The sequence below is a fragment of the Mauremys reevesii genome, linkage group 2, assembly GCF_016161935.1.
Source record: "Mauremys reevesii isolate NIE-2019 linkage group 2, ASM1616193v1, whole genome shotgun sequence".
Lineage (NCBI taxonomy): Eukaryota > Metazoa > Chordata > Testudines > Geoemydidae > Mauremys > Mauremys reevesii.
In genome coordinates, this window is record NC_052624.1 from 160212754 (window position 1) to 160238182 (window position 25429).

The 25429-nt window shown below is 44.9% G+C and overlaps 1 protein-coding gene across 1 annotated transcript in view; it reads left to right on the plus strand.

Annotated features, from left to right (window-relative positions):
• ADAM9 (ADAM metallopeptidase domain 9) overlaps positions 1-25429 on the plus strand; it is a 63328-nt gene that overhangs the window by 34077 nt on the left and 3822 nt on the right. Inside the window, exons 7-20 of the mRNA XM_039523610.1 lie at positions 39-104; positions 634-705; positions 2472-2641; positions 3943-4024; positions 7731-7864; positions 10730-10901; positions 11034-11126; positions 11412-11607; positions 12123-12228; positions 13016-13199; positions 14078-14158; positions 20453-20558; positions 23756-23894; positions 24398-24491. Of these exons, the coding sequence (XP_039379544.1) occupies positions 39-104; positions 634-705; positions 2472-2641; positions 3943-4024; positions 7731-7864; positions 10730-10901; positions 11034-11126; positions 11412-11607; positions 12123-12228; positions 13016-13199; positions 14078-14158; positions 20453-20558; positions 23756-23894; positions 24398-24491 (1695 nt within the window). The remainder of the gene's footprint in view (positions 1-38; positions 105-633; positions 706-2471; positions 2642-3942; positions 4025-7730; positions 7865-10729; positions 10902-11033; positions 11127-11411; positions 11608-12122; positions 12229-13015; positions 13200-14077; positions 14159-20452; positions 20559-23755; positions 23895-24397; positions 24492-25429) is intronic.

Sequence of the window (25429 nt, forward strand, 5' to 3'; positions counted from 1 at the left end):
ACAAAGAAAATGTGTTTTTTTTTTCTTCCTGTTTGCAGAGGAAAAGAGCTATACTTCCCCAGACAAGATATGTGGAGCTGTTCATAGTTGTGGACAAAGAAAGGGTAGGATTATATATTGGTTTTTCCTTAGTTCTTTGCTTATGGCGGAGGGAGATGTAACTTAAACATCCCCGCCCCAAATAATTATAAAACATTTTAAGGCAGAGTATTAATGTACCTTTCTGTACTAAAACATTCTTTCAGCCTCATTATTACATATGGATTTATTAAAAGACAATACCAGACATAACCTAGACAATTCAAATATATATAATGTTACTACCATTGCAAAATAGGATATACTGTAAAATGTCAGAGAGTCAGAGCTTTACATTCAAGGATTCTAATGGTCAAAGGAGAATATTTCCCTTCCTGTTCTGCCTCTCTTGAACAGATGATGATCTGACTGCATCTATGAAGGTGCTGCCTACTAGTTTGCCCTCCTCTAGTGCTTTTTTTCTGACAACAGTATCTTCCAAACATGAGACTTGGAGCCTGACAATAATACTTAAAAGATCTTGTTCTTCCTCTTGTGTCTTATAATCATGTTGATCACATCTTATTTCCATTAATAAACCTCTTTATCTTGCAGTATGAGCTGTTGGGTAGGAGTGAAGTTGCTGTGAGAGAAGAGATGGTGCATCTAGCAAATTACCTGGATAGTGTAAGTTAAAGCTATACTGTGTCTAAATTGGCAATAATATTAAATGTTGTAGCCTTGCAACTTACCGTATTTTCCGGCGTATAAGGCGACTGGGCATATAAGACGACCCCCTAATTTTCCAGTTAAAACATAGGTTTTGGCCTATACTCGCCGTATAAGACTACCCCCCCTTCCGAGGCAACACCATTTAATAACAACAGACCCCAGGAACTCCCACGCGGCGCCTACCCAACCCCCCCTTCCCCATCCCCTGTCTGCGCCCCCAGAACCTCTGCCCAATCCAACCCCTCCTCCTCCGCCCCAGTCCCAGCCCTGGCCCTGGCCTCTTACCCCTGCCGGGGGCCAGGGTCGGAGCCGTAGCCGCGGGGCCCGGCTCCCCGGGCCGGCACGGGACCAGCGCCATAGCCGCGAGGCCCGGCTCCCAGGCACCGGGCACGGGGCCCGCAGCCGAGGCCCGGCTCCCGGCCGGGCGCGCGGCCGGGGCGCGGCCGCAGCCCGGGCCCGGCTCCCGGGCGGCACTGCCGCGGCCGCAGCTGGGCCCGAGCTGGGCCAGGTCTGAGCCGCACAGGCGGGACCAGCCCGACCCGGGGGGGCTTGGCTGGGCTGGGGCGCCAGGGCCAGGAGGAGCCGTCCCGCCCCCTCCCCCACACGCCCGGCTTACCTGCCTACTCCTTTTTTCAGGCTTCCCGCGAACATTTGATTTGCGGGAAGCCGGGGAAGGGGAGGAGAAGGAGGGCGGAGCGTTCACGGGAGCGGTGTCATCTATTAAGCCTGCTCGGATTGGCTGAGTCAGAGAGGCGGGCTATTACAACCTTTGCCAATCCGAGCAGGCTTTGTATGCATTAATAGAATACACCGCTTGCCGGGATTGGCTCAGCGCGGTACATACAGTATCAGCACAGGGACGTTCTGTATGTAGCCGAAGTGTTTATACCCGGCGTATAAGACGACCCCCGATTTTTGGGGGTTGTTTTTTAGTATAAAAAGTCGTCTTATACGCCGGAAAATACGGTAAGTGTTTAATTTTATAAATTGACCACCTTGGTCTGTTATCTTGTCAGAATGCTGCTAAGCAGGGTCAGGACCTGGTCAGTAAGTGGATGAACAAGGGAAATCCAGTGTCCTATTGGAAGTGATGTTGATGATTCAGTGGGAAACACTCCTCCATTAGAGTTACCGTTGAACCAACAACATCTCACCATGGAGCTAGCGGGAGCTGTAAGGTGGTGGTAGTATTTATTTACCAAGGATTGAGGTGGATTCTCCATAACTGGAAATCTTGAAATCAAGATTGTTTGTTTTTATAAAAGATATTCCTGAGTTCAACCATAACTATTGGTTTTGAAGCAGGAATTAATTCAGGGAAATGTGGTGATCTGTATTATCCAGATGAGGTCAGACTATGATCACAGTTGCCTTTTCTGGCCTTATGAACTATGGATCTGTTGTGCTCTGTTTTAATTTGACTGGTTTGCTGGGGACACTATTGGTTTGTGTTCAAGAGCCTTTCTATTTGTCTATTTTCAGTTTTTCTATAGCACCCTATCACTGTGGTATATAGGCACTAGTCCTTTAGCCCACTAAAATTTAATAGCGGGGCATATACGATTTGGAAAACTGACGTCCTTATTACATAGGAAAACTGAAAAATTAGATTTTGGCAGTGTGATTTATATATAATACTAAAAACGATTTATCCTTATGGCATGCTCATATCTGGCCATCCTCAGCTTCACTCTGCATTCGCCTTTTCTTTGCTTTTTCAGATGTACATTATGCTAAATATTCGCATCGTGCTGGTTGGCTTGGAGATCTGGAAGAATGAAAACTTGATTAGCACAGACGGAAGTGCCGGCGATGTGCTGGGGAACTTTGTACAGTGGCGAGAGAAGAATCTTGTCACGCGTCGACGACATGACAGTGCCCAGTTTGTTCTGTAAGTGCTGGGAATCTTTTACCCTATCCAGAAATAATTGTAGGAAAGGACTTTGCTAGGAGACTTTGCTTACTTGTATTAACTAGTAACATCAAACATAAAGGTTACATTCCATGAAGATTCCATGATAACGGCTTTACTATGAGCAGTCAGAAACAATCTGCTGCACATGCTGTTTACTGAAGCAGTGTGAACATTCAGCACCAACTTGTTTCATCTGTCAGAAGCTTCCTCTGCCACCCACTAGAAGACAAACATCTGGTGCCTGACAAATGGGGATCTCACTAAAATTAGAACATTTTTTGGGTTGTTCCGAATGTGATGCTGCTTAATTTCTCTTATTACAAAGCTCACAGCTGTGGGTGACTTCACAGAGAAGCCTTTGTCACATCATGTATTGGATAGACTTGTAGATCTAGGCCTTTTCCCTTGAAGACCATAACTATTACAGCTGTGGAGTGTTGAATGTTGTGGTTTAATGGAGCACAAGCTGTTTCTGTAATCAGTATCCAGAAGCTAGTTACATGATTTGAGCCTTTCTGTGTAGAATTAGCTTGTGTTTCTCCAGGTCACTAGCACTATTAGCACCACTTTCTTAAGCTGGAGTTTGTTTAATATTTGGAAGTGGCATGTGGGACATTCTTGTTACTAAAGTACTCTGTAGCATACTGTACTGAGATCACATGATGGGGGCTTGGTAACCTACAGTGTGTCAGAAGGCAGCTTGGCAGGTAGCTCCTTCCAGCAAATTTATTTCACACACAAAAAGCTTGATATTATTAATGAAGTTTGATATTAAGTCTTCACTGTACGCTTGCCTGTTATGCAAGGTAAAACACTATACATGCTGTAGTATTACACTCAGACTTTCCATAAGAACACTGGAGAAACAAAATTTAAAGACTCAGAGGGGAAGCTGAGGAAAGGAAAGTTAATGGAGAATAACAAAGCAGCCACTACAATACAAACTTAAAGAAAAAAAAATAGGGTTGGTATATTACTTACGTTTTTATTTTGGAGTGGAGTGGGCATTGACTCACTCTAAATTATATGGGCCCAGTTTAAAAAACAAACAAACCATTGTCTAAATAAAAGCATGGTATTGATATGAGCCATACTTTCTTAGCACTGTACTTCCTGTTAGATAATTGAAAAGCAGAAGCAGTATTACTACTGCTTTTATGTGGCACAGAGAGATGCACTGAGCTCTTGCACAGCTGGTCATTGTATTATAGGCTGTCATGCCTCCAGCACAGTCATGTTGATTCTTCCTTAATTTTTTTCTTTCTAATGTGCTCTAGGAAGAAGGGGTTTGGTGGAACTGCAGGAATGGCCTATGTTGGAACAGTATGCTCCAAAAGCCATGCAGGAGGGATTAATGTGGTAGGATATCTTTAATACCCCTTTAAATAAAACTTTAATGTGTACTCTGTATCTTTAATATAAAAGGGAGACAGTATTAAGGATCTGACAACCTCTAGAAGCAAGAGAATTCTTAATAGCTGCTGCTTTCTGCCTCCTTTAACTCTCCACTTTGTGTATATACTGCAACTCAAAGTCCCAGATTAGGTCATGTTCTAAGACCCTAGGAGCTGTCAATGCCATTCCTCTGCAGGCAGCATTGAGTATCAAAGGCCTGGCTCCTTTCTGAGAGGCTCTGAGCCCCCATATCTCTGGTTGAAGTTAGTGGGAGCTATGGGTTGTTGTGATGATTGGATCTACACATTTACCCTAATTGGGAGCTCAACTGTAAAAAATGAAAGTTCAGAAAATGTCACAATAACTTGTACTAACAAATGCTGGTGGGGAAAAGGTGCAAAAAGAGAGAGACTGAATCAGTCCAAACGAAAAGGTCTTTTGGTATAATTCAAGGACTGTGTTAAGATCATGTCAGGTAAACAAGAACAGTATGGGACCGGAAATCAACTCACCAAAATTGGTGTGTCGGAAACTCGACCGAATTGGCGGGGGCCTTAAAAAAAAACAAACAAACAAACAAAAAAAAACCCAAACCAAAAAAAAACAAAAACAGAGAGAGGCTGCTAGGGAAAGCTGACTAGCTCTGGACTGGCTGACTGAAAGGGGAGAGAAGAGGAAGGAGCGAGCTTTGCCAGCATGGCTGCCAACTCCACTGTCCTAGGGCCCCAGACTTTCTTTTTCCCAATCCTGAAAGATGTCCTGACCAGCCTGGGCCAGAAAGAAGTAGCCAGATGACTTGGCCACATCCATCAGCTCTGGCTGAATCCCCAGCACTGCCTGGGATGTGAGAGTTTGTCATTGACCCCTCCCACCTGTGTGTTCTTTTCCTTCCCCACCTTATGCCTTCTTTTTTTCTATCTCTTTCCTCTTTTGTTTAATAAGTCTGGCTTAGCTGGCCAAGGCTATATTTTGCAATACTGCTGTAAGCCTGTAACCAGAAAGAGGCAGCTAAAAGCAGTGCTGTAAACAACCCAATGCTGGTACAAGTTTGCCAGGTCTCAGAGTGGCTAATAAAACTGTGTGCTGGACCTATGTTTTTCCAGCTGTGAAGTTGCAAGTGAAAGACGACACCAAAGACAGAAACTGCATTTTCTATCTTTGCTGTTCTTTTCTCTCCCTTTGTTGTGTGTGTGTGTGTGTGTCTTGTTTTGCCTTCTAGGAAACGGGACTGGATGTTAACAACAGCAACAATGACCGCTCCAGCCCATCTCAATTAACTTCTCTTTTCCCCCCAAAAAGGACAGTTAGTTATTACCATTTTTCATACTATCTGAAAGACTGTCAAACAAGGGTTTTTTTCTCTTTCTACAAACTGTACCCAGCTTAAGGGAAGAAGAAAAAGGAATGATGTTAAAATGAATGTCTTATTTAATACTTCACATTTCAAGTGCTTTAACTGTTTTTCCTTCCTTTCTGTATCTTTAATAAAAAATTAAAAGGATTTGTGCCATGGTACTAAGCAGGCTGAGGTCTCAGTATACCACACTCTGAACCTTGTTTAATGCTGTTTTCATGTTGGACAGTGCCTGGTTTACGTTAACACCTTTCACTCTTTGAACCCATATATTCCATCTAAATTAATACAGCAGAGTGCTCCTGTAGAAATCTATCCCCAAGTCTGTGCACGACCTTTGGATTCACAAAGGGCACTGCCAAATCAGAGGGCAAGGATTTAGCTAGGCAACTATCCTGTTGCGTGAAACTGCAATGTAACTTCAGTATCACTGTTGTGAAAATTAGAGATTCACAGCACTATGACTGTGAGAAACTAAAGCATTATGGAGATGGGGCTTTTCAGCCACTCCACAAGCAGCGGCAGGAACAGATTTCAATAAGGAGTCAATTAACAGAACTCCTCATTTAGACAGTTTGTCAGCACCAAAATCATCATTGTGCAATCTCACTTCCTAGGAATAGTTACAGAAGACTTGCACCAGAGATACTCAAATTGTAGCTTGCATGGTTATGAAAGGAGGTGTGCATTGGTCTGGGGGGGGTGAAGAAAAGGCAGTTGTTTAGTTCCTGGGCTAGTACTCCTGTGGCGGCTGATCTCTCTAATTCTGCCTGGGGAGGTGCGATGCCACTGATGTAAACAACAGTGCCCCGTGCTCTGGAACTTTAGCTGCGCCATAGTGCAGGTGTGGTGGCAGATGGATACCACGTGTGTTTTTAGTCTAACTAGTGTCACTCCTGGATTTATAGAACAGCCTCGTAGCTGCAGCAGCGTTCAGTTCCTCTCTTGTTCCTCATGCACTTAGTCTCTGTGATCAGGTAGCTTCTCTGCTAACAATCACAATTGACACTAAGTGACACCCTTGAGGTTTTTGTTGTGTGGATACGTGCCCGGTGGAAATTGAACTGGGATCTCCCAATTTATTTCAGTAGGCAACTAAATTAGCCAGAGTTGCCTTTCAAACTGTTGACTTGAAGCAGAGATTCTCAAACATTCCCATAATATGCACCAGATTTAATAGAGTGAAGATGACTCTGCCCATCCGTGATCACATGACCTCTCTGGGACTGATGTATATGGAAAAGTAATAGTAAGTTATTCGACATAGTTTAGCTTCTGTAATGCTGTATAGCAGCTAGAAACAGAGAAGAGAGCACCGGGTGACAGACAAGAAGGTGCTCCACAGGCCACCAGTGATCCTGGATCAGAGCTGGAGAACCATTAAGCTAGGTCAGAGATGGGCAAACTACGGCCCCCGGGCCACATCCGGCCCACAGGACCCTCCTGCCCGGCCCCCAAGCTCCTGGCCCGGGAGGCTAGCCCCCAGTTCCTCCCCTGCTGTTCCCCCTCCCCCGCAGCCTCAGCTCACTGTGCTGCTGGTGCAATGCTCTGGGTGGCAGGGCTGCGAGCTTTTGCCAGGCCGCAGCCTGACCTGGTGCTCTGTGCTGCGCGGTGGCGTGGCTGGCTCCCGCCGGACGGCACAGCTGCCTGTCCTGGTGCTCTGGACAGCTCGGCTGTAGCGCTGCCAGCCACTGGTGCTCCAGGCAGCGCGGTAAGGGGACAGGGAGCGGTGGGGTTGGATAGAGGGCAGGGGAGTTCAGGGTGGTGGTCAGGGGGGCAGAGGTGTGGATAAGGGTCGGGGCGCTCAGAGGGCAGGGAACAGGGGGGTTGAATGGGGGCAGGGGTCCTGGGGGGCAGTCAGGAAGGAGAGGAGGGGTTGGATGGGGCGGGGGGGGGGGTGGGCAGGGAGCCCGGGGGCGTTGGATGGGGCAGGAGTCCTGGGGGGGCCATCAGGGGCGAGAAGCAGGTGTTGGCTGCGGGATGGGGACAGGCCACGCCTGGCTGTTTGGGGAGGCACAGCCTCCCCTAACTGGCCCTCCATACAATTTTGGAAACTCGATGTGGCCCTCAAGCCAAAAAGTTTGCGCACCCCTGAGCTAGAGACACAAGGCTCTATAACCTATTACCAATCTACTGGTCAACTATGTACTCGTACAAGTTAGAAAGCAAAAACCATCTAGGTTACCCAACTCTGAAGATCACATTAATGCAGTGACTAAGCCTAGTATGAAGTTTCTGAAGGTGCTGGGGGAACATTGGCTTCTTCCCAGTACAGACACTACAGTAATTCACTCTTTTTGTTTTGGTCTTGTGTAGTTTGGGCAAATCAGTGTGCAGATGTTTGCATCAATTATGGCTCATGAGCTGGGTCATAACCTGGGAATGAACCATGATGATGAAAGAGTTTGTCAATGTGGAGCAGAAAGCTGTATTATGAACTCTGGAGCATCGTAAGTAATTTTCCCTTTATGCCAGGTTGGAGGATATGTCCACAGATGATGATCAAAGATTTATAGGACACAATTACTATTCAAAGCATTCTTATAAATAGCTCATTAATTTTCACAACAGGCTTAGGAGGAAGGCAAATATTAGGGGTTATCGACACGTGAAGTTAATGCAGAATAAACTAGGCTGTCCACTTAGAGTGGACTAAGCTCAGCTGCGTCTCCTGATGGCATTCTGCACCAAAACATTAAAAATTCTGCACACAGTATTTTAAAATTCTTCAAATTTTATTTGTCAAATAAATGTGGAGGCTTCAGCATGGCATTGGGGAGCACAGGCCACAAGTGCTGGTGGGAGATCACTGTGCAGCTCCCCTCCCCAGGACATGGACTTAACGGTGAGGCTGCACCCAACCTGGACACAGCGCAAAGACCGGGTGTCGTAAACATACAGCTCAGAGTAGCATAAAATCCCTCCTTTACCTGTAAAGGGTTAAGCTCAGATAACCTGGCTGGCACCTGACCAGAAGAACCAATGGGGAAAAAAAGATACTTTCAAATCTGGGGAGGGAAAAAGGCTTTGTTTTGTGCTCTGTGGGTGTTCTCTCGGAAAACAAAGGAAAAGACCAAGCAAATAATCCAGCTCCTACTAAAATAATACATCTAATATTACAAAAATAGTAAGTAATAGTAAGAAAATGCGTTTAAAGTATCTTTTGTTTTAGCTTGTAAATTTGCCCTGTGCTAAGAGGGAGGTTTATCCCTGTTTTTGTAATTTTAAAGTTTTGCCTAGAGGGAAAATCCTCTGCGTTTTAAATCTTTTTGTTATCCTGTAAAGTTATCTTCCATCCTGATTTTACAAAGGTGATTCTTTTTATCTTTTTTTTTTTAAGTAAACTTTTTTTAAAAACCTAATTGTTTTTCAGTGTCCTGAATTCCCATGGGGTTTGATCTGTGCTCACTTTTTAACCAATTGGTTAGAATATTATTCACAAGCCTCCGCAGAAAAGGGGGTGTAGGAGCTTGAGGGGATATTTTGGGAAGGTAGGGCTCCAAGTGGCCTTCCCTGAATGTTTGTTTAAATCACTTAGTGGTGGCAGCGATACCAAGGGCAAAAAAGAAATTTGTGCCTTGGGGACGTTTTAACCCTAAGCTGGTAGAAATAAGCTTAGGGGTTTTTTTCATGCGGGTCCCCACATCTGTACCCCAAATGGGGAGGGAACCCTGACATGGTGGCAGCAGTAATAAGTAATAGTAAGAAAATGCATTAAAGTATCTTTTTTTTCCCCCATTGGTTCTTCTGGTCAGGTGCCAGCCAGGTTATCTGAGCTTAACCCTTTACAGGTAAAGGAGGGATTTTATGCTACTCATAGCTGTATGTTTATGACACCGGGCCTGCACCAGAAACATCCCAGGGACCTGTCCCATGCCAGGTGCATCAGGTGTGGGCAGGCAGGATCTAAGTGTGGAGGGGATCCAGGTGTGGCTTGAGAGGGTTTGGTGTGGGGCAGTCTGGGTGCAGGTGGCTCAGTGGGGGATCCAGATGTGTGGGGGATCTGGATTCACAGGGGCTTGTGGGGGTGTTCTGAGTGCAGGGGCAATGGGACTCTGCAGGGGCGTTCAGGTGAAGGTGGTTGGGGCTCAATGGGGAAGTGTGGGGGGGAGGGGACAGCTCGGCAATGGGGTCGGTGTGGGGAGCTCAATGGCGGAGGTCCAGATGCTGGCAGAGTGGGGCTCAGTGGGGTTGGAATCCAGGTGCAGCTGGTTGGGGCTTGGTAGGGTGGGGATCTGGGAGCAGGTGGCTGGTTGGGATGGTCCAGGTGCAGGGGGAGTGTGGCTTGTCGGGGAGGGGGAGGTTCTGGGTGCGGGGTGTGTGTGTGTGAGACTCAGCGGAAGGTTTGAGTATGAGGTGGGGGCAGATGCGGGGGCAGCTTCCTGTAGAGTGATCCCTCCTGCTGCAACTGAGTAGCGATGGGTGCAGGAAGCTTCCTGAAGTGGGGGAGAAATCTGGGGGTGGGTCTGACAGAGCCCCGGATGCTGTGTAGGGGAAGAGGAAGTCCAGTCCTCCCCAGCCCAGCTGAGACTAGCAGTTGAGCCCGGTGCAGGGTAGGAGGCACCAGCCGGGTCCTTCCCAGCCCCGTTCCCAGCCCCACAGATCTGCCTCTCTGCCAGCTGCCCTGGGTACCCGAAACATACTGCTGGAAAGGGTCATATGACCGTTCTTGTGGCTTCCCTGTCAGAAAGTAATTTTTCTACAGAGAAGCAAAGAAATCTGCTTGGGACATAAATTCTGCGCATGTGCAGTGGCGCAGAATTCTGCCAGGAGTAAAATTGCACAAAGGCACTTTTAGTGCAGAATAAGAAATGCCCACGTGGGGAGCTAGTGTGGAATAGCTATTGCACTTTAAATTCACAACCTAGCTTATTTTCATTAGCTTGCTATGTGGACAACCCTATATTATCCTTGTGTTTGGGAACTGAAAGGTTACATGACTTAACTCAGGAGTTCATGGCTCCCAGACCTTTGTTTAGATGACACCTATTCCCTTGTACTGTATTATTTTTCTGATTGTGACTCTGTTTGTTGTTTTGTCATCAGGAGGTTATATAATTGAACTATTGGTACTCTTTAAATATTTTATTAAGGGGTGGTCAATTTTCCTTTAAGTAAAGATTTTTGCTTTACGAATGTAGCAGAAAGATTTATATCTCATTCCACATTCAGAGGTATCTTACTATATTGTCCTCGTCTGTCTCTAGCTGTTGGCTCTAATTTTTGCTAGACTGACTCTTTATTGCACAAGAATGCTGGTCAAGAAGAACTCCTAAGTAGACATAGTGTAAAGAATGGCTAATACTCTGTTGCAGAGGGTCCAGAAATTTCAGCAGCTGCAGTGCAGAAGACTTTGAGAAGTTAACTCTGAACAAAGGTGGAAGCTGCCTGCTTAACGTTCCCAACCCTGATGAAACCTATAGCATCCCATTTTGTGGCAACAAGTTGGTGGATGCTGGGGAGGAGTGTGACTGTGGTTCTCCAAAGGTTAGTAACTGGGACAGTTCACCAGTGTTGCTCACATGACTCTATGTTAAATGCAGACTGCCTGCATTTCTGCAGGGGTCAGATATGATTCTTTCTCATTCACTGAATTACTCTTACTGCTTTAATTTACAGGAATGCGAAAGTGATCCTTGCTGCGAATCAGATACTTGCAAACTCCGAGCAGGGGCTGAATGTGCATATGGCGACTGCTGTAAAAAATGTCGGGTAAGAGATCCCAGGATGGTGTTGGAAGAATCTCATGTCTTAAAGCATTCTCCACTGACTCTGAGGAAAAAGGAGTGCCGGGCTTGATTAGTGGGTCCAGGAGGGAAATAGTCTCTGCTGAGCTGGGAAGGTTTTTGCATGTTTCCAGCACAAAAGGGAGACTTCAGCAAAATGCATGTTCAGTTTGTTAGGCTGTTTTTGTATTTATTTTCAGAATGTATGTTGATGTATGGCTTTTTAGATCTTTGCTTGGGATTTTATTTTTCCTTTTTCCGCCCCTTCCAGTTTCTTCCAGGAGGCACTGTGTGCCGGGCAAGTACCAATGAATGTGATCTCCCAGAGTACTGCAATGGGACCTCCCAGTTCTGTCAGCAAGACGTTACTGTTCAGAATGGGTACCCGTGCCAGAATGATGAAGCCTATTGTTACAATGGGGTTTGCCAGTACTACGATGCGCAATGTCAGGCTATCTTCGGCTCAAGTAAGGATGATGATCGTAACGTTTCGGAGGGCCATGACTAAAAGAGAGAAAACACCCAATTTGTTTAACGAATATGGATTTTAGATTTTTTTAGTCTATAAGAAAAGACCAGCCAAAATTGGCAAAGGATTTTCAATATTTCTGGTATTTATGACAAATTAACTTTTATTGTGCCATAAAATTCATTGTGGTGCTATGGATTCAAGTACTACTAATTTCCTTGCTATGATACTCTCTTTGTCAGATTCTATTTATAATGCTAAATCTATTCATCAAGACTTAATGTCCAGCTAATAATATTTCTTTCTAAGTGACTGTATTTTCTCTCAGTACTGTTAGCTTGGAACCTATTTGGACCAACAGTTTTACCCCATTTGTGTATTTTGGTCAAACTTTCCGATTATTCATGCTGCAGATGCGACATGGGTTTTGGGGCTAGAGAGAAGTATGTGCACAATGTGAGCTGCTTCTCTAGCTCTCTGTTAGCTGACCTAGTTCCCCCTCTGTCTTTGCAGGAGCAAAGGCTGCCCCTAACATTTGTTTTGCTGAAGTGAATTCCAAAGGTGACAGATTTGGCAACTGTGGTTACCAGGGCCATGACTACAAAAAGTGTTCCAGCTGGTGAGTTGGGTTTAACGAAGGAGGGAATGCATAACAGGTATAATTCAGGAAGACTCCAAAAATCCACATTCAGATGCCTTAGAATTAGCCAGCTGTCAAATCCTTATACATAGCACAACTTGGCAATAGAGATTTGTCATAGACACACACTGCCCCATAATCTACCTTCACTGATGCTGTGTGTGTCTTTCAAAAACCAAAATAAAGTAGCTTAGAAAAGTTCTTTTAAAGCCTTAAATTTTGAATCTGTGTTATTGGAGCTTAGGTTACAAATACATAAATGTACAAAAAAATTCAAATTACTTTATAACTCTGTTATAATATTAGTCTTTATCTAAATGGGCATGAATTTTCAAACAATTTTTGCTGCAAAGTTTAATAAATTAATATATAAAAAGAGGCATCTTGGAAATAACGAACCTGCATTGTATTGTTCTTTTGCTACACTAAGCACTATGAATAATAGTGTCATGTAGACATGCTCTTTTGCGGACTTTTTTTTCTCTCATTAGCTACATAGCGGTGCTGCAGGGGTGTATTTGCTTTTGTTTGAGGATCACAAATTTTTGCCAACAGTAGGCATAAATCCATGTCCTCCTGGTTTTAGACTGATATACAGCTCACTCTTGTTCTGCTCTTCACTTCAGCGTGATGTTAGTATTTGGGAGCATATCTCATGTGATCTTTAATAATTGTCAGTTAGGAAAGGAAGGCCAGAAAGATCCTTTCCTCTATATGAATTAAACACCAGAACCATAACAGTTCTTAAATTATACTGTTGTTGTAGGAATGCCATGTGTGGAAAGCTGCAGTGTGAGAATGTGAAAACCATGCCTGTTTTTGGGATTGAACCTGCAATTATTCAAACCCCCATCAGAGACACTAAATGTTGGGGTGTGGATTTCCAGCTAGGATCAGATGTTCCAGATCCTGGAATGGTGAATGAAGGCACAAAATGTAATACTGGAAAAGTAAGCAATAAGAAATTAATAACTTTAAAATATTCCTAGGATAAAACCTAAATGAGTTGTTAGATGTGTGTAAATCATCTGCAGCTCCTTGTTTACATGCATACATATACATATTAATTCACCTTCACGTTGGTGCATGCAACTAATACCAAACTTAACAATTCATTACTTCCCCATCTCCTCCTTCCCCAACACTAACTGAGTAACACTCTCCCTGGAAATCGACTCTGTGAATAAATTCCTTTAAAGGGAAATTCTTTTTAGAAGAAACAAAAGCAAGTGTTAAGTTCAGTTATGACCCAGGATCTCTGGAAATCAGTGATCAAGAAGAACTAGCTATACAAAAACTGCTTTTCAGGCAATGGGTGGAAATTCAGGTCTGCGTCCATACATTGTAATTATCAAGCTGGCTGAAAAGGAGACCCAACTATTTCCTTCTATAGTTCAGCATAGGGGCTGCACCGAACTCTTCCCCGGCAGTGTTATGGTACCTTGCTATCTGTACATTTGTACCATGGATGATTCTGATACTACTGGTCTGTATTAAGACCTTGTGGGAAGCATTTTAGGTGAAAATACAGATCATTTGCAACAAACCTTATGAATTCCTTATTACAGCCAACAAGTTTATATCAGACTTAAAGCTTGCAGGGTGAGAGAAGGGTGTGCATTCTCCAAGTGGGGTGAGCTTGCTGTGCAGCACTAATTGAAGGTAGCATGGAAGTAGTACAGGCAGCGAACTCATACACTGAGCAAGAGTCCAGGGTAAAACAGGGGTTGGAGAAGGGAGGGGAGGAAGGGTGGAGGTGGTCATATTAGTTAGTCCAAAACCATCATATTTGTATTCGGAGTCATCTTGTTTCTTTTTACTTCCCTAGATCTGTAGGCACTTCCAGTGTGTAAGTGTCTCTGTTCTGAACTATGACTGCGATGTGGAGAAAAAATGCCATGGACATGGAGTAAGTCAGGCATAAAGGTGCCTTTCTATTCTGATCCAGCCTGGTCTGAATGTTCCCTGAAAGTCCTGCAGTATTTCTTGGGTATTTCTCATATTGGGCAATATCATTTTCTCGGGATGTTCTTCAGTAAGAAAGCTCAGATTCATTGATTTTTAAGGCCTGAACAGACCACTATAGCATCTAGTCTGACTTCGTTTTATGGAATTTCACTCACCTCTGTATTGAGCCCAGTAACTTGTGTTTAATAATTAGCTGTTTTACTGCTACAAACCTTTCATTGATCACTACCTAAAGAATGTAACTAACACAGGGGTGGGCAAACTACGGGCCGGGGGCCGTGTCCGTCCCTCCAGATGTTTTAATCCGGCCCTCAAGCTCCCGCCGGGGAGCAGGGTCTGGGGCTTGCCCTGCTCTGGCACTCCAGCCGGTGAGCGGAGTAAGGGGCTTGCCCCACTCTGCTGGCTCCCAGAAGTGGCATGTCCCCCCCTCTGGCTCCTGTGCGTAGGGAAAGCCAGGGGGCTCTACATGCTGCCCCCGCCCCAAGCACCATCCCTGCAACTTCCATTGGCTGGGAACCACGGCCAATGGGAGCTGCAGGGGTGGCACCTGCAGACAGGGCAGTGTGCAGAGCTTCCTGGCTGCACCTCCACATAGGAGCCAGAGGGGGGACGTGCTGCTGCTTCTGGGAGCTGCTTGAGGTAAGTGCCGCCCAGAGCCTGCACCCCTGGCCCCCTCCTGTGCCCCAGACAACTGCCCCAGCCCTGATCCCCCTCCTGCCCTCCAAACCCATCAGTCCCAGCCCGGAGCATCCTCTTGCACCCCAAACCCCTCATCCCCAGCCCCACCCCAAAGCCCGCACTCCCAGCCAGAGCCCGCACCCCCTCCCGCACAATCCACACTTTCGTGAGCATTCATGGCTCGCCATACAATACCCAGATGTGGCCCTCGGGCCAAAAAGTTTGCTCACTCTTGAACTAACAGAAAGCTGTTTAATGTAGAAACACTACTTTTTGTTTGAAAGCCCTAAAGGGTGGGATTTATTATGAGAAGTTGCTTTTCTGTGCGGTTAACACGAAAGTCACCTTGATGTTCCATCTTCACTGGTTATTAAATAATGTGAGCTGAATAGGTTTTAAAAACTGTTTTAGTACAATGTTTTGTCTGGCTAGTATAACCCAAGCATTACTGTTGACAAAAATGTTTATTTTAATACAACTGCTTATAGGCTGCGTAGTCCAGAAATGATTTTATTTAAGCAGAGTTTATAAAAGTCTGGCAAAACAGCATTTAAATAGGTTTAAACCCAGTCTGTCCAGCATAGTTTGTTTACTATTGTGGATGGACACTGAAGGAAAATAAGACACAAAATTTTAACAATGAGGGTAATTAACCATTGGAACAACTACCTAAGGGATGTGATGGATTTTCCAGCACTTGAAATCTTTTAGAAAGATGCTCAATCTTGATTTTAAAAAATGCTATAGCTCACCCATAAGTTATTGTGCTGGATGCAGGAATTACTGGGTGAAATTCTCTTGCATGTTCTATGTACAGGGTCAGACTAGATGATTACAGTGGTGCCATTTGGCCTTAAAAATCTAAGATGTAAAAATTAGTCTCTGAGGTTTTCATAGATACACACTTACTGAACAAAAATAAATCTGTGTATAAAAATGAACATTATAATGAATTTTTTAAACAGTTTCTAGAAATGTCTGCCACTGTCTCACTAGCTACATAACTATAACCCTCGTGGAAGTAGAAGCTGCCTCTGTATTGATAAAGCATAGCACTTGCTGCTGAAAGTGCAGTTGTCTGGTTCAGAATAGGCATGAGAATGCAGAACTGATGGGAAAGCAGGGACTTTCACATTGTTAGAAGAGAAGTTCTAGTACTCTGGGTTACTGTAACAGTGGCTAAAGTGTCTGAAGGGCATGGGTTTGGGGATTTTTAGTTTTTTTTAAATTAAATTCCTCTTTTTTTCCATACATTGCAACTGTTTCTGCATTCTCAGTCCTTCTCTATTTAATCAGACTCAAGATGGCGGCTTCCCAACTGACTCTTGCTTAAAGTTGTATTTAATCTTTGAGATTTAACAAATACAATATCCTATTATGTTGCAGTTCACTTTAACAGTTTGGGGGTTTTGTTTCTCCATTTCCCCTCTTCCTGGTTTTGTTTGTTTTTTATTTCTTCCCTGTACTGGACTAATAGAAACGTTGGCTTGTGCCAAATAAGCAATTAATGTGCTTCACAAATGTATAGAAAACCCAACATGTATTTATAACTTTGCTACAGTGTCGTTTGCTGCTGGATTGATGGTCTTGGAGGGGGTGGCTTAGAGGGAGTGGGAGCATTTCACAACCTACTGCTGCACCAAGGACAGCTCTCAGTCCAGTACAACTGCCCTGGTTTTAAGATCATACTGAGCAGGTTGTGGGGAAAGATCCTAGATGCTGTGTATAGAAACCAAGTACTAGTTCTTCTTCAAGTGATGGTCCCTATGTGTGTATTCCACTGTGGGGCACACATGCACTTTGAGACCAGACACTTCATGCTAGTAGTGTGCATGGGTCACGCCTATGCCTCCTCGTGCTCTGAACCAAGGGCATTAGGGGATGCCCTCCAATTCCTCTCTACGGCACGTGGTCTGGGGCTGAACTCCTCAGAGTCTGCAGCTTCTCTATCATTCCTGCTAAAATTTTAGCTTCCATTGTGTAAACAGTTCCCTCCCTCCCCCTTAGCTAGCTAGTTTTGGTGTTTTAGTAGTTAGCTAGTGTTTTGGAGGTCTAAGGTTTTTTCTCCATCCTCATCACCCCCTTCCTAATCCTAACGTTTGGGGTTCTTAGCATGCCTAAGATCCCAGGCGTCAAATCCGGTGTGGCCTGCCTCTTGGTCTTCCCAGTGAGTGATCTTCATGATTTCTGTGGATATTACTTTGGAGAACCCCCCTAATCCCAATATTTGCCATTCATTTCAAACCTGGCAATCCTGCAATTTTTGGCTTCATAGACAACTAGCTAATGGAGTGGTTGATATGCTCCCAATTTGGTTGTCAGACCTCTGCTGTCACTCCCCATTCGACAGGAGTCACCTAGTAGCGCATCTCCTTGCCAGATACTTCCCAGCTCTGGACCATCAGATGCCAAGCCTAGGTATTCTAGGAAGAGATGGGAGGAGGGTATGAAATAGTAAAGATCCCTTCCTAAAGCCTCTAATAAGAAGACAGCCCCCCCTTCCCAGTCGTCGTCCCCCCCCACACTTTCCAAATGGATAAGATGCCGCAGCCTCGTATTGGGTGTGTTAGGAACTCATGGGAACCATTGGTCCAATCTGTCGGTGCTAAAGATCGAGTTCTCCTAAACAGCCAGCTGCAGGAAGGGGTGGGACCATCCCCAACACTGGCAAGAGAGAGGAGGAGGGAGCAATTTGCTGGCTGCACCATTAGTTCCACACCAGAGCAGCAACAGAAACGTCCAGTAAACCTAGAAAAGTCCATTTTAGTTCCAGAACAAGGTACAGAATTGATTGGCGCAACTCTGAATTCGATTTCAGGCACAGCTTACTTACCTGAGGACAGATTCCACAACATGCAAAACTAGGGTTCCAGCACTATTCAGTTTAGTACTGCATCACTGGCCCTGAGTCCTAGGGAAAAAATTAAGCAGGACAGAGTGTGAGTGATTCTTGTGGCACCCTACTAGCTGAGGCAGTTTTGGTTCACCAGCATCCTCCAGATGCTAATGCTCCCATGCATAGGAATCCGACCATTTCTGAACCTGCTAACACAGAACAGAGGCAGGACCAACCATCCCAACCCAGCATTCCTCTCTCTAACAGCCTGGTATTTGGATGGATAATGAGCTTAATGAGAGTGTGTTCCAAGGAGGTACAATCCTTCCTCAGTAATAGCAGGAAACTCTATGAAATGATGCTATGCAGCTAAATCAGACGTGGGCAAACTACGGCCTGCGGACCACATCTGGCCTGTGGGACCATCCTGCCCGGCCCCTAACCTCCCGGCCGGAGAGCCTAGTCCCCAGCCCCTCCCCTGCTGTCTCCCTTCCCCGGCAGCCATGTCGCTGTGTGGGCCATGCTCTGGCCCGCCGCTGCTGCTGGGCAGTGTGGGGAGTGCAGCTGGCTCTGGCCGGGTGTCGCGGCTGCAAGCTCCTGGTGCTGGTAAGGGGGCGGGGAGCAGGGGAGTTGGGTAAGGGAGTGGGAGGTTCTGGGGGGCAGTCAGGAAGGAGGGGGCAGTTGGATGGGGCGGAGGTTCTGGGGCGGTCAGGGATGGGGAACAGGGAGGGTTGGCAGTGGGAGTCCCGGGGGGCCAGTCACGGGGTGGGGATGTGGATAGGGGTCGGGAGGGCAGTCAGGGGACAGGAAGCAGGGGGTTTTGGATAAGGGGTTGGGATCCCGGGGGGAAGTTAGAGGCGGGGGGTCCAGGAGTGGGTGGGCAGGGGAGGAGGAGCAGAGGGCAGTTGGATAGGGGGTGGGAGTCCCAGGGGGGTTGTTGGGGGTGAGGGCGTGGATAGGGGTTGGGGCAGTCAGGGGACAGGGAGCCGGGGGTTGGATAGGCGGCGGGGTCCCGGGAGAGGGCGGTCAGAGGACAAGGAGCAGGGGGGATTGAATGGGTTGGAGGTTTTGAGGGGAGCAGTCATGGGGTGGGAAGTGGGAGGGGCGGATGGAGGTGAGGGGCCAGGCTGTTTGGGGAGGCACAGTCTTCCCTACCTGGCCCTCCATACAGTTGCACAACCCCAATGTGGCTCTCGGGCCAAAAAGTTTGCCCACCCCTGAGCTAAATGGAGGAGATTTTCTGTGTGGTGTCAACTTCATTGCATACCCGAGGATTTGGACATCCCTGTCATCTCAGAATTCCTTCTTTCCCTCAAAGACTCAGGCCTGTCTCTTTTCTGTGTGTGCATTTGGCAGTGTTTAACATGTTCTATCAGCCAGTGATAGCTATTCAACCTTTGCCTCCACTGTATGATCGTAAGGTTTCTGAAAGGCCTTACTGGAACCTATCCCCCACACAGAAATCAAGGCCAGCTTGGGACCTCAACCTGGTTTTGTCAACAGTCATGAATCCTCCCTGTGAACCATTGGCCTGTTCCTTTCTTCACCTGTCTGTGGTGCCCTTCCTGACTCTAATCACCACTGCCAGAAGAGTGGGTGAGCTCGGGGCCTTTATGATGGGCTTTCCCCCTATGGTGTTCCACTGGGGGAAGGTCTCCTTGAGGTTACAGCCCAAGTTCATTCCAAAGGTTCCCTCTGAATTTCCCATTCACCAAGTCATAAATACAGCTCCCTGTCTTCTACCCAGAACTTCACGGCACCAGAGAAGACAGTAAGCTCCATTCTCTGGATCTCCATCAAGCTTCAGCTTTCCACCTGCAAAGATTTCCAGAAATCTCCGAGACTTTGTTTCCATTGCTGAGGAAACAAAAGGAGAAGCAATATCCTCACAGACATTCCACATCGATTTCTGGTTGCATGTGCCTTTCCTGTGATCTTGCAGGGACTTTCTCCTCAGAGCCTGAGGGCTCACTTGACCAGAGCCCTGGCTGCTTCCATGGCTTCTCTTCAGGATGCTCCACTCCTGGAGATCTGTAGAGTGGCAGTATGGGACTCTTCACACCTTTACTAGACATTACACCCTGATACAAGCCTCTTCTGCAGACACCTCCTTCATTATAGTGGTCCTGCAGTCGATCGTGCAGCATTCCTTTCACCATCCTCTTCACTGAATACTGCTTGGGAGACACCTACAGAGGAATATCTACAGGGACCATCATGTGAAGAAGAAAGGTTACTTACATTACTGTAACTGGAGTTCTTTGATGTGTGGTCCATGTGGATATTTCACTACCTGCCATCCTTCCCCTCTGCTTCGGATCCTTTCCTAGAGTGATTTGCATTAGAGAAGGAACTGGAGAGGTGGTCGTTCCGTGCCTCCTCTTACACCCTCGGTTTGGAGCACGAACCAGCACAGGGTGCACGTGCAGACCAGTGAACACTGCTACCAAGAATTTTTCCAGTCCCCGACCCATGAAACCCATGTGGACCTCACTGTGCAATACACATAGGTACCATGCATCTCAAAAAACTCCAGTAACAGCAAGGTAAGTACCCTTTCTTTTGGAACCTTCTGATTCAGGAGTTGGGCTGTAGCCTTTGAAGACACCTTGCAGCATTTCTCTTTGATCCACCAACTAGCAGGGGGAGAGTCTTATGTGGAGCTACAGTCGCAATGGAAGTAATATGTGGGTTTTTTTGTTTTGTTTTTTTAATTTATAGGTGTGCAATAACAACAAGAACTGTCACTGTGACTCAGGTTGGGCCGCTCCCTACTGTGACACGAAAGGATACGGAGGAAGCATAGACAGTGGACCTCCTTATAATGGCAAGTAGTGATGAGATGACTTCAGGGCAGTATGCCCTTCTTGCTGTTGGTGCTATTTGGACAGAGTGTGCAAATACAGTGCCTAGTTGTCTGGCTGTCCTGGGAAATGAGACTGGCTGAAGTGCTGATGGTTGAAACTGCAGTGAGTGTTCTTTCGAGCACAAGAGCTTAGGCTTTGTGTCTTGTAGTGCTGGAGACTTCTGTCCTCTAGAATGTTGGAAATCTTGCAATTCCAGCTGTTTTTAATGACTTCTGTCATCGTGGGCCAAAATCTTTCAAGAGTAGTTGTGTCCAAACTGGAAATGGGGACCCATTCCAGTTTTGAATCCAACCTAGAACTAAAATTTGTAAGGAGGGGCAGATTTGAATCTGTCTATTCCAATCTATACATTAAAAATGTGAAGGCCTGTTTCTAGAAATAGTGGCAGATGGAAATAACTGTTTTATGTACATGATTGCTTGCACAGTCTGAGTAAACACCCATAATACTTGCAGGGGGTGGGAGGGGGGTGTTTAGTGTTCTCTTTCCTGCTGGCATATACACCTGCAGTGTACATGTGTGACTTATGCCTCGTGAAGGGGGGTTAGGGTACCATGCACAGCATACTACTACATTACCATTTAACTAGCATTTATTATCTGTGTGCAGACTGTGCTTCGTGTTGCACTATACACAAATGTAACGCAGTCCCTGCCTCAAAGATCTTATGGTCAGTTTAGTATGTTTTTTGGTTATTGTTTTGTGAAATCTCTCTCCTGGAGGTTTTAGATAGACATGGGTTAGTGTCTGGAGCCTAGCAGAAAAAGTATGTCTTTAGGAGGGACATGGGTGATGAGAGAGTGGTAGTCTAGTGCACTGGGGGTGGGAGGGCATTCCATGTGTAAAAGAGACTATTAGAAAAGGAACTGAAGGGAGTTGTGAAGCTTGCATGGCTGGGCAAGGGGGATGCGGTAGGAAACAGTATCCAAGTTGTAGCCTGGGGCAGACTGGTGCAATACCTTCAAGGCAAGGAAAGACCTGATATGGTAAGCAATGAGGAACCTGCAGAGAGAGAGATGAGGACAGGAGTGACATGGTTTGCAATAGGTCAGGAGGATAACGTTGACTGCTCTCTTGGATGGAGTAATAGGGGTCTAGGGGGAAGCCAGTTGTAGTTACTGAGTTGAAAAATCACTCTCTAGAGTATGGAAAAGTGTCTGAACTATCAGGAGAGAAAGGAAGGGGCATAAAGGCTCCATGTGGAGGGATGGACTAGTGACCCCCTTGAGATCCCTTTGAGCCCCACATTTCTATGATTCTGTGACTTTTCATACATTAGGTTGTGGAGAACGATGCCACAAGCCTTGGGGACAGCCTGGATGAATGAAGAAGGAGAATGACTCTAAGGTTGTGAACCTGAGCTAAGGGAGGATAGTGGTCTTTCCCACAGCAATCAAGAAGGGAGGATTTGAGGGGAGTAGGGGAAGAGGTGAGCTCTGTTTCGGCCCTGTTTAACTTGAGCTGGTGACAGGCCCTTCAGGATGACACATCGAAGAGAGTCTTTTACTACAATGTTACTGTGCTATACTATTATAGCACAGGGATACTGGAGAACATACGCTTTACTCTTCTTTGACATATTGTCCCTTTTGAAATGACCACCAAAAAGTAATCCATTGGGCATGCATCTAGCAATTATACTCAACTTTAGCTTTTCTTTTCTACAGAATGGAGAAAAATTGTAGAATCAGTCCTGTCAAAACCCAGTGCTATTGCAGTGCTTAGTGTGCTTAATGTGCATAAGCCCTGCCAAGTAGTGTCAGGCTAAGTACTGTTAGGCCTCAAACTTCCGGAAGCTATAAGAAGCGAGTATAGTAGAATCCTGCAAGCATAAGCATAATCTATCTAGGAAGCTTTATAGATTAAGAAGGAAACTCTGTAAAGGTTGATACAGACTTGTGGTTACTATGCTCTGCAACCAGACACATCTTTAAGCTGATTTAGGGTTTTTTAAGTCTAGCAAATTGACCACAACTAGCCACAAAAAGGAAAGATGAGCTGGTCAAAGGTGCACAGTTCATTAGTTCAAAACAACCGCAAATGCCACCCTGTAAAATTTGGCCACCTTGATTGGTTGACTTGTTCAAAAGCACGGCTAGCAAGTACTGTATAAATAAAATGCAGAAGCACAAATGAGTGTGTGTGGTGTTGACCTAAAAGAGATCGCTCTTTGTCAGGCTCACATACACGCCCTGAACCAAAGGGACTTGCACTTCACTGACTATCTGTGCCTGGCCAGTGCAGGGAATGGTCAACTGAAAGGTAATGTATCTTTGGATGAAAACAGGGTGAGGTATTAGGTAAAACGGTCTGGTAATGCTCGAGCTGGTTAATCTTAAGTCTGTATTAATACTATAGGTTAAGTTTATCAATAAATTGTTTAAGTTGTTTAAAAGTAGTAGTAGTTAATAGTAAATCATTATATAGCAACAGTATATGTATTTGTGCCTTGCTGGAAACGGGTACGGTGTGGGCAAGGTCAACAGACTATAAATCATAGTAACTATGCAAGTCACTGTGCCTGACTTCAGTATAAGTTACCATAAAGTTAGCATAAAAGTTAGTAAAGTGTATTGATTAGATAAAGAGAGATATATATGTTAAGATTGGTAAAATATAGTTAATCAATGTAGTAGTATCACATATAAAATTATATGCTATTGGAGGTGGGTATAATGCCTGTAAGGTTGTTAGCTAATCAAAAATAACAGCATTGCATGTTCTTGTAACTGTTTCCAATATTAATTGTCTTATATATATGTACTTATAGGAATAAGTAGTTAATGCATAATATTACTTGTACTTGTGCCTGTTTCCAGTATAATTTGTCATTTATATTAATCCTCATTCAGTGTTGGTCTTTAATTCTGTTCTTCTTATTCTGTCTGTGTTGCCTTTATAGTCGTAAGTCATTAAAAGCCTTTCTTGAGGAATAATTTAGTTGTTAGTTTCTCTTTTGCGGACGCTACTCAACCTCATTACATCTGTGTTGGGTGGTGGGAAGTAGTGAACACCCGGAGCCCCACTAGGGCCCTAATAGGAGCCCCCCTAGGGCTCTGATGTGTGCCTCCTCCTTCCATTAATCTCCACACTTAGTAGTGGTGATACTGTGAAAACTAATTCTGTCTGCTTTTCTTTCTCACCCTTTCCCTACCAGACAAAGACACCTCCTTGAGAGATGGGTTGCTGGTATTCTTTTTCCTGGTCCTTCCACTCCTTTTAGCTGCTGCTGTAGCATTTGCAAAGAGAAAGGCGCTGAAGCAATGGTTCAGGAGAACGATATCACATTGTCATCGGTAAGTAGATTTCCCACCCCACCCCTTTTGCTGACACTTCATAAACTGGCCACAGACTCCTCTACAGAAGATGATTCCAAAGAACTGATTGTCAGTAGTCCTGGGATGTAAACCTGAGATCCCCACGAGTGGAGATCAGGCAGGTTTATTCCACGCAGTTGCAGTATAGGAGGCAAGTGACCTGATATCAGTGGACCTCAGGCCATTCTTTTTAGTGTCATTTGATGTTGTCTGTTTCTGTTTTCTGGGCACATTCTTTGGGACAAAGGGACATTATCTATTCCTTGGAAGAGAAAGGCTCACAGTATGTCTGGACATAGGCACCTGTAGAGAGTGACATACATTTTACTGATGAATTTAGGGAGTAAAATAATAGTTCTTAAACACAGACTTAAATCCAGCCAGTGTGTATGTATAAGAAGTGTCATAACATGTTGATGATCCTATTGAATTATAGTAAGATGGTTGACCACTCAATGTGGCCCATACAAATCTAATTCCAGATCACATACAAGTGTGCCAACTCCTCCTCGCACAGAGACAGACCCAGGAAACTTCCAGCAGAACATGCCTTATACTTCGAGGAGTGTACCCATGGTAGGTGAGACTTGTTTTTTCTCAATCTTTGAGAGCAATTATTGTCCGTTTTGAAAGTAACAGAGTGGGTAGAAGGTTGACTTGATAAATGGATAATAAAAGCAAGAATTACTCCAAAACTATTAATACCTATTTTTGGTTGGTGGGTTTTTTGTTTTTGCTTTTTAAAGCAATATAATCTCGTATCTCAGCTCTTCACTCCCCTCACATGTAATGTATACACTGTAAAGAAATACTAATGACTATGCTTTCTGTAGGACCTAAAATTTTACAGTAATAGCCTATATATAATTTATGATGAAGAATCCATTTCTTATTTGTCTGTACTCCTTATGGGACTGTATAAACAACCAATAATATTAATGAGGAAGATATCCTCTGAAGCCCAAAAGTTTTCAAAGAAGAAAATATCTAAGTAATTCCAAGTATAGTACATTATTGATATTGCAAAGCTACAGTAAAAATACCAGCTTGGAAGCACGACTGAGAGATTGCAGTCTCATTACATTTTTAAGATCTATATATAAAATGTGCTTTAAAATATAGATGGTACATACTAACATCTTGTCTATATTTTTCTACTGACCTATAATGCACTCCTACACATAATTGTGCCAAACTATTAAAGGTGACTGCAAAGTCTTAAATCAAAATATAGTAGTATTTTCCTCTTTTCGTTACATACCACATCAGACTGTTGCTAGGAAATAAGATTATTTTAATCAGGAGGCTTTTATTTTAAACAAAGTAAAAGTTTTTTTGGATGGTGGGAAGGACTAGGATTAGATGATTTAGTTTGATCCATTAAACATTTCTCAAGCAGCAACCTTCTAAAGCACATCAGGATTTGCCATTTTGTAACACCAATAGATAGGCCAACTACATATTGAATGTAGTAATTTACTGTCTGTAGTAGAAAGGGGTGTTGCCAGTGAGGA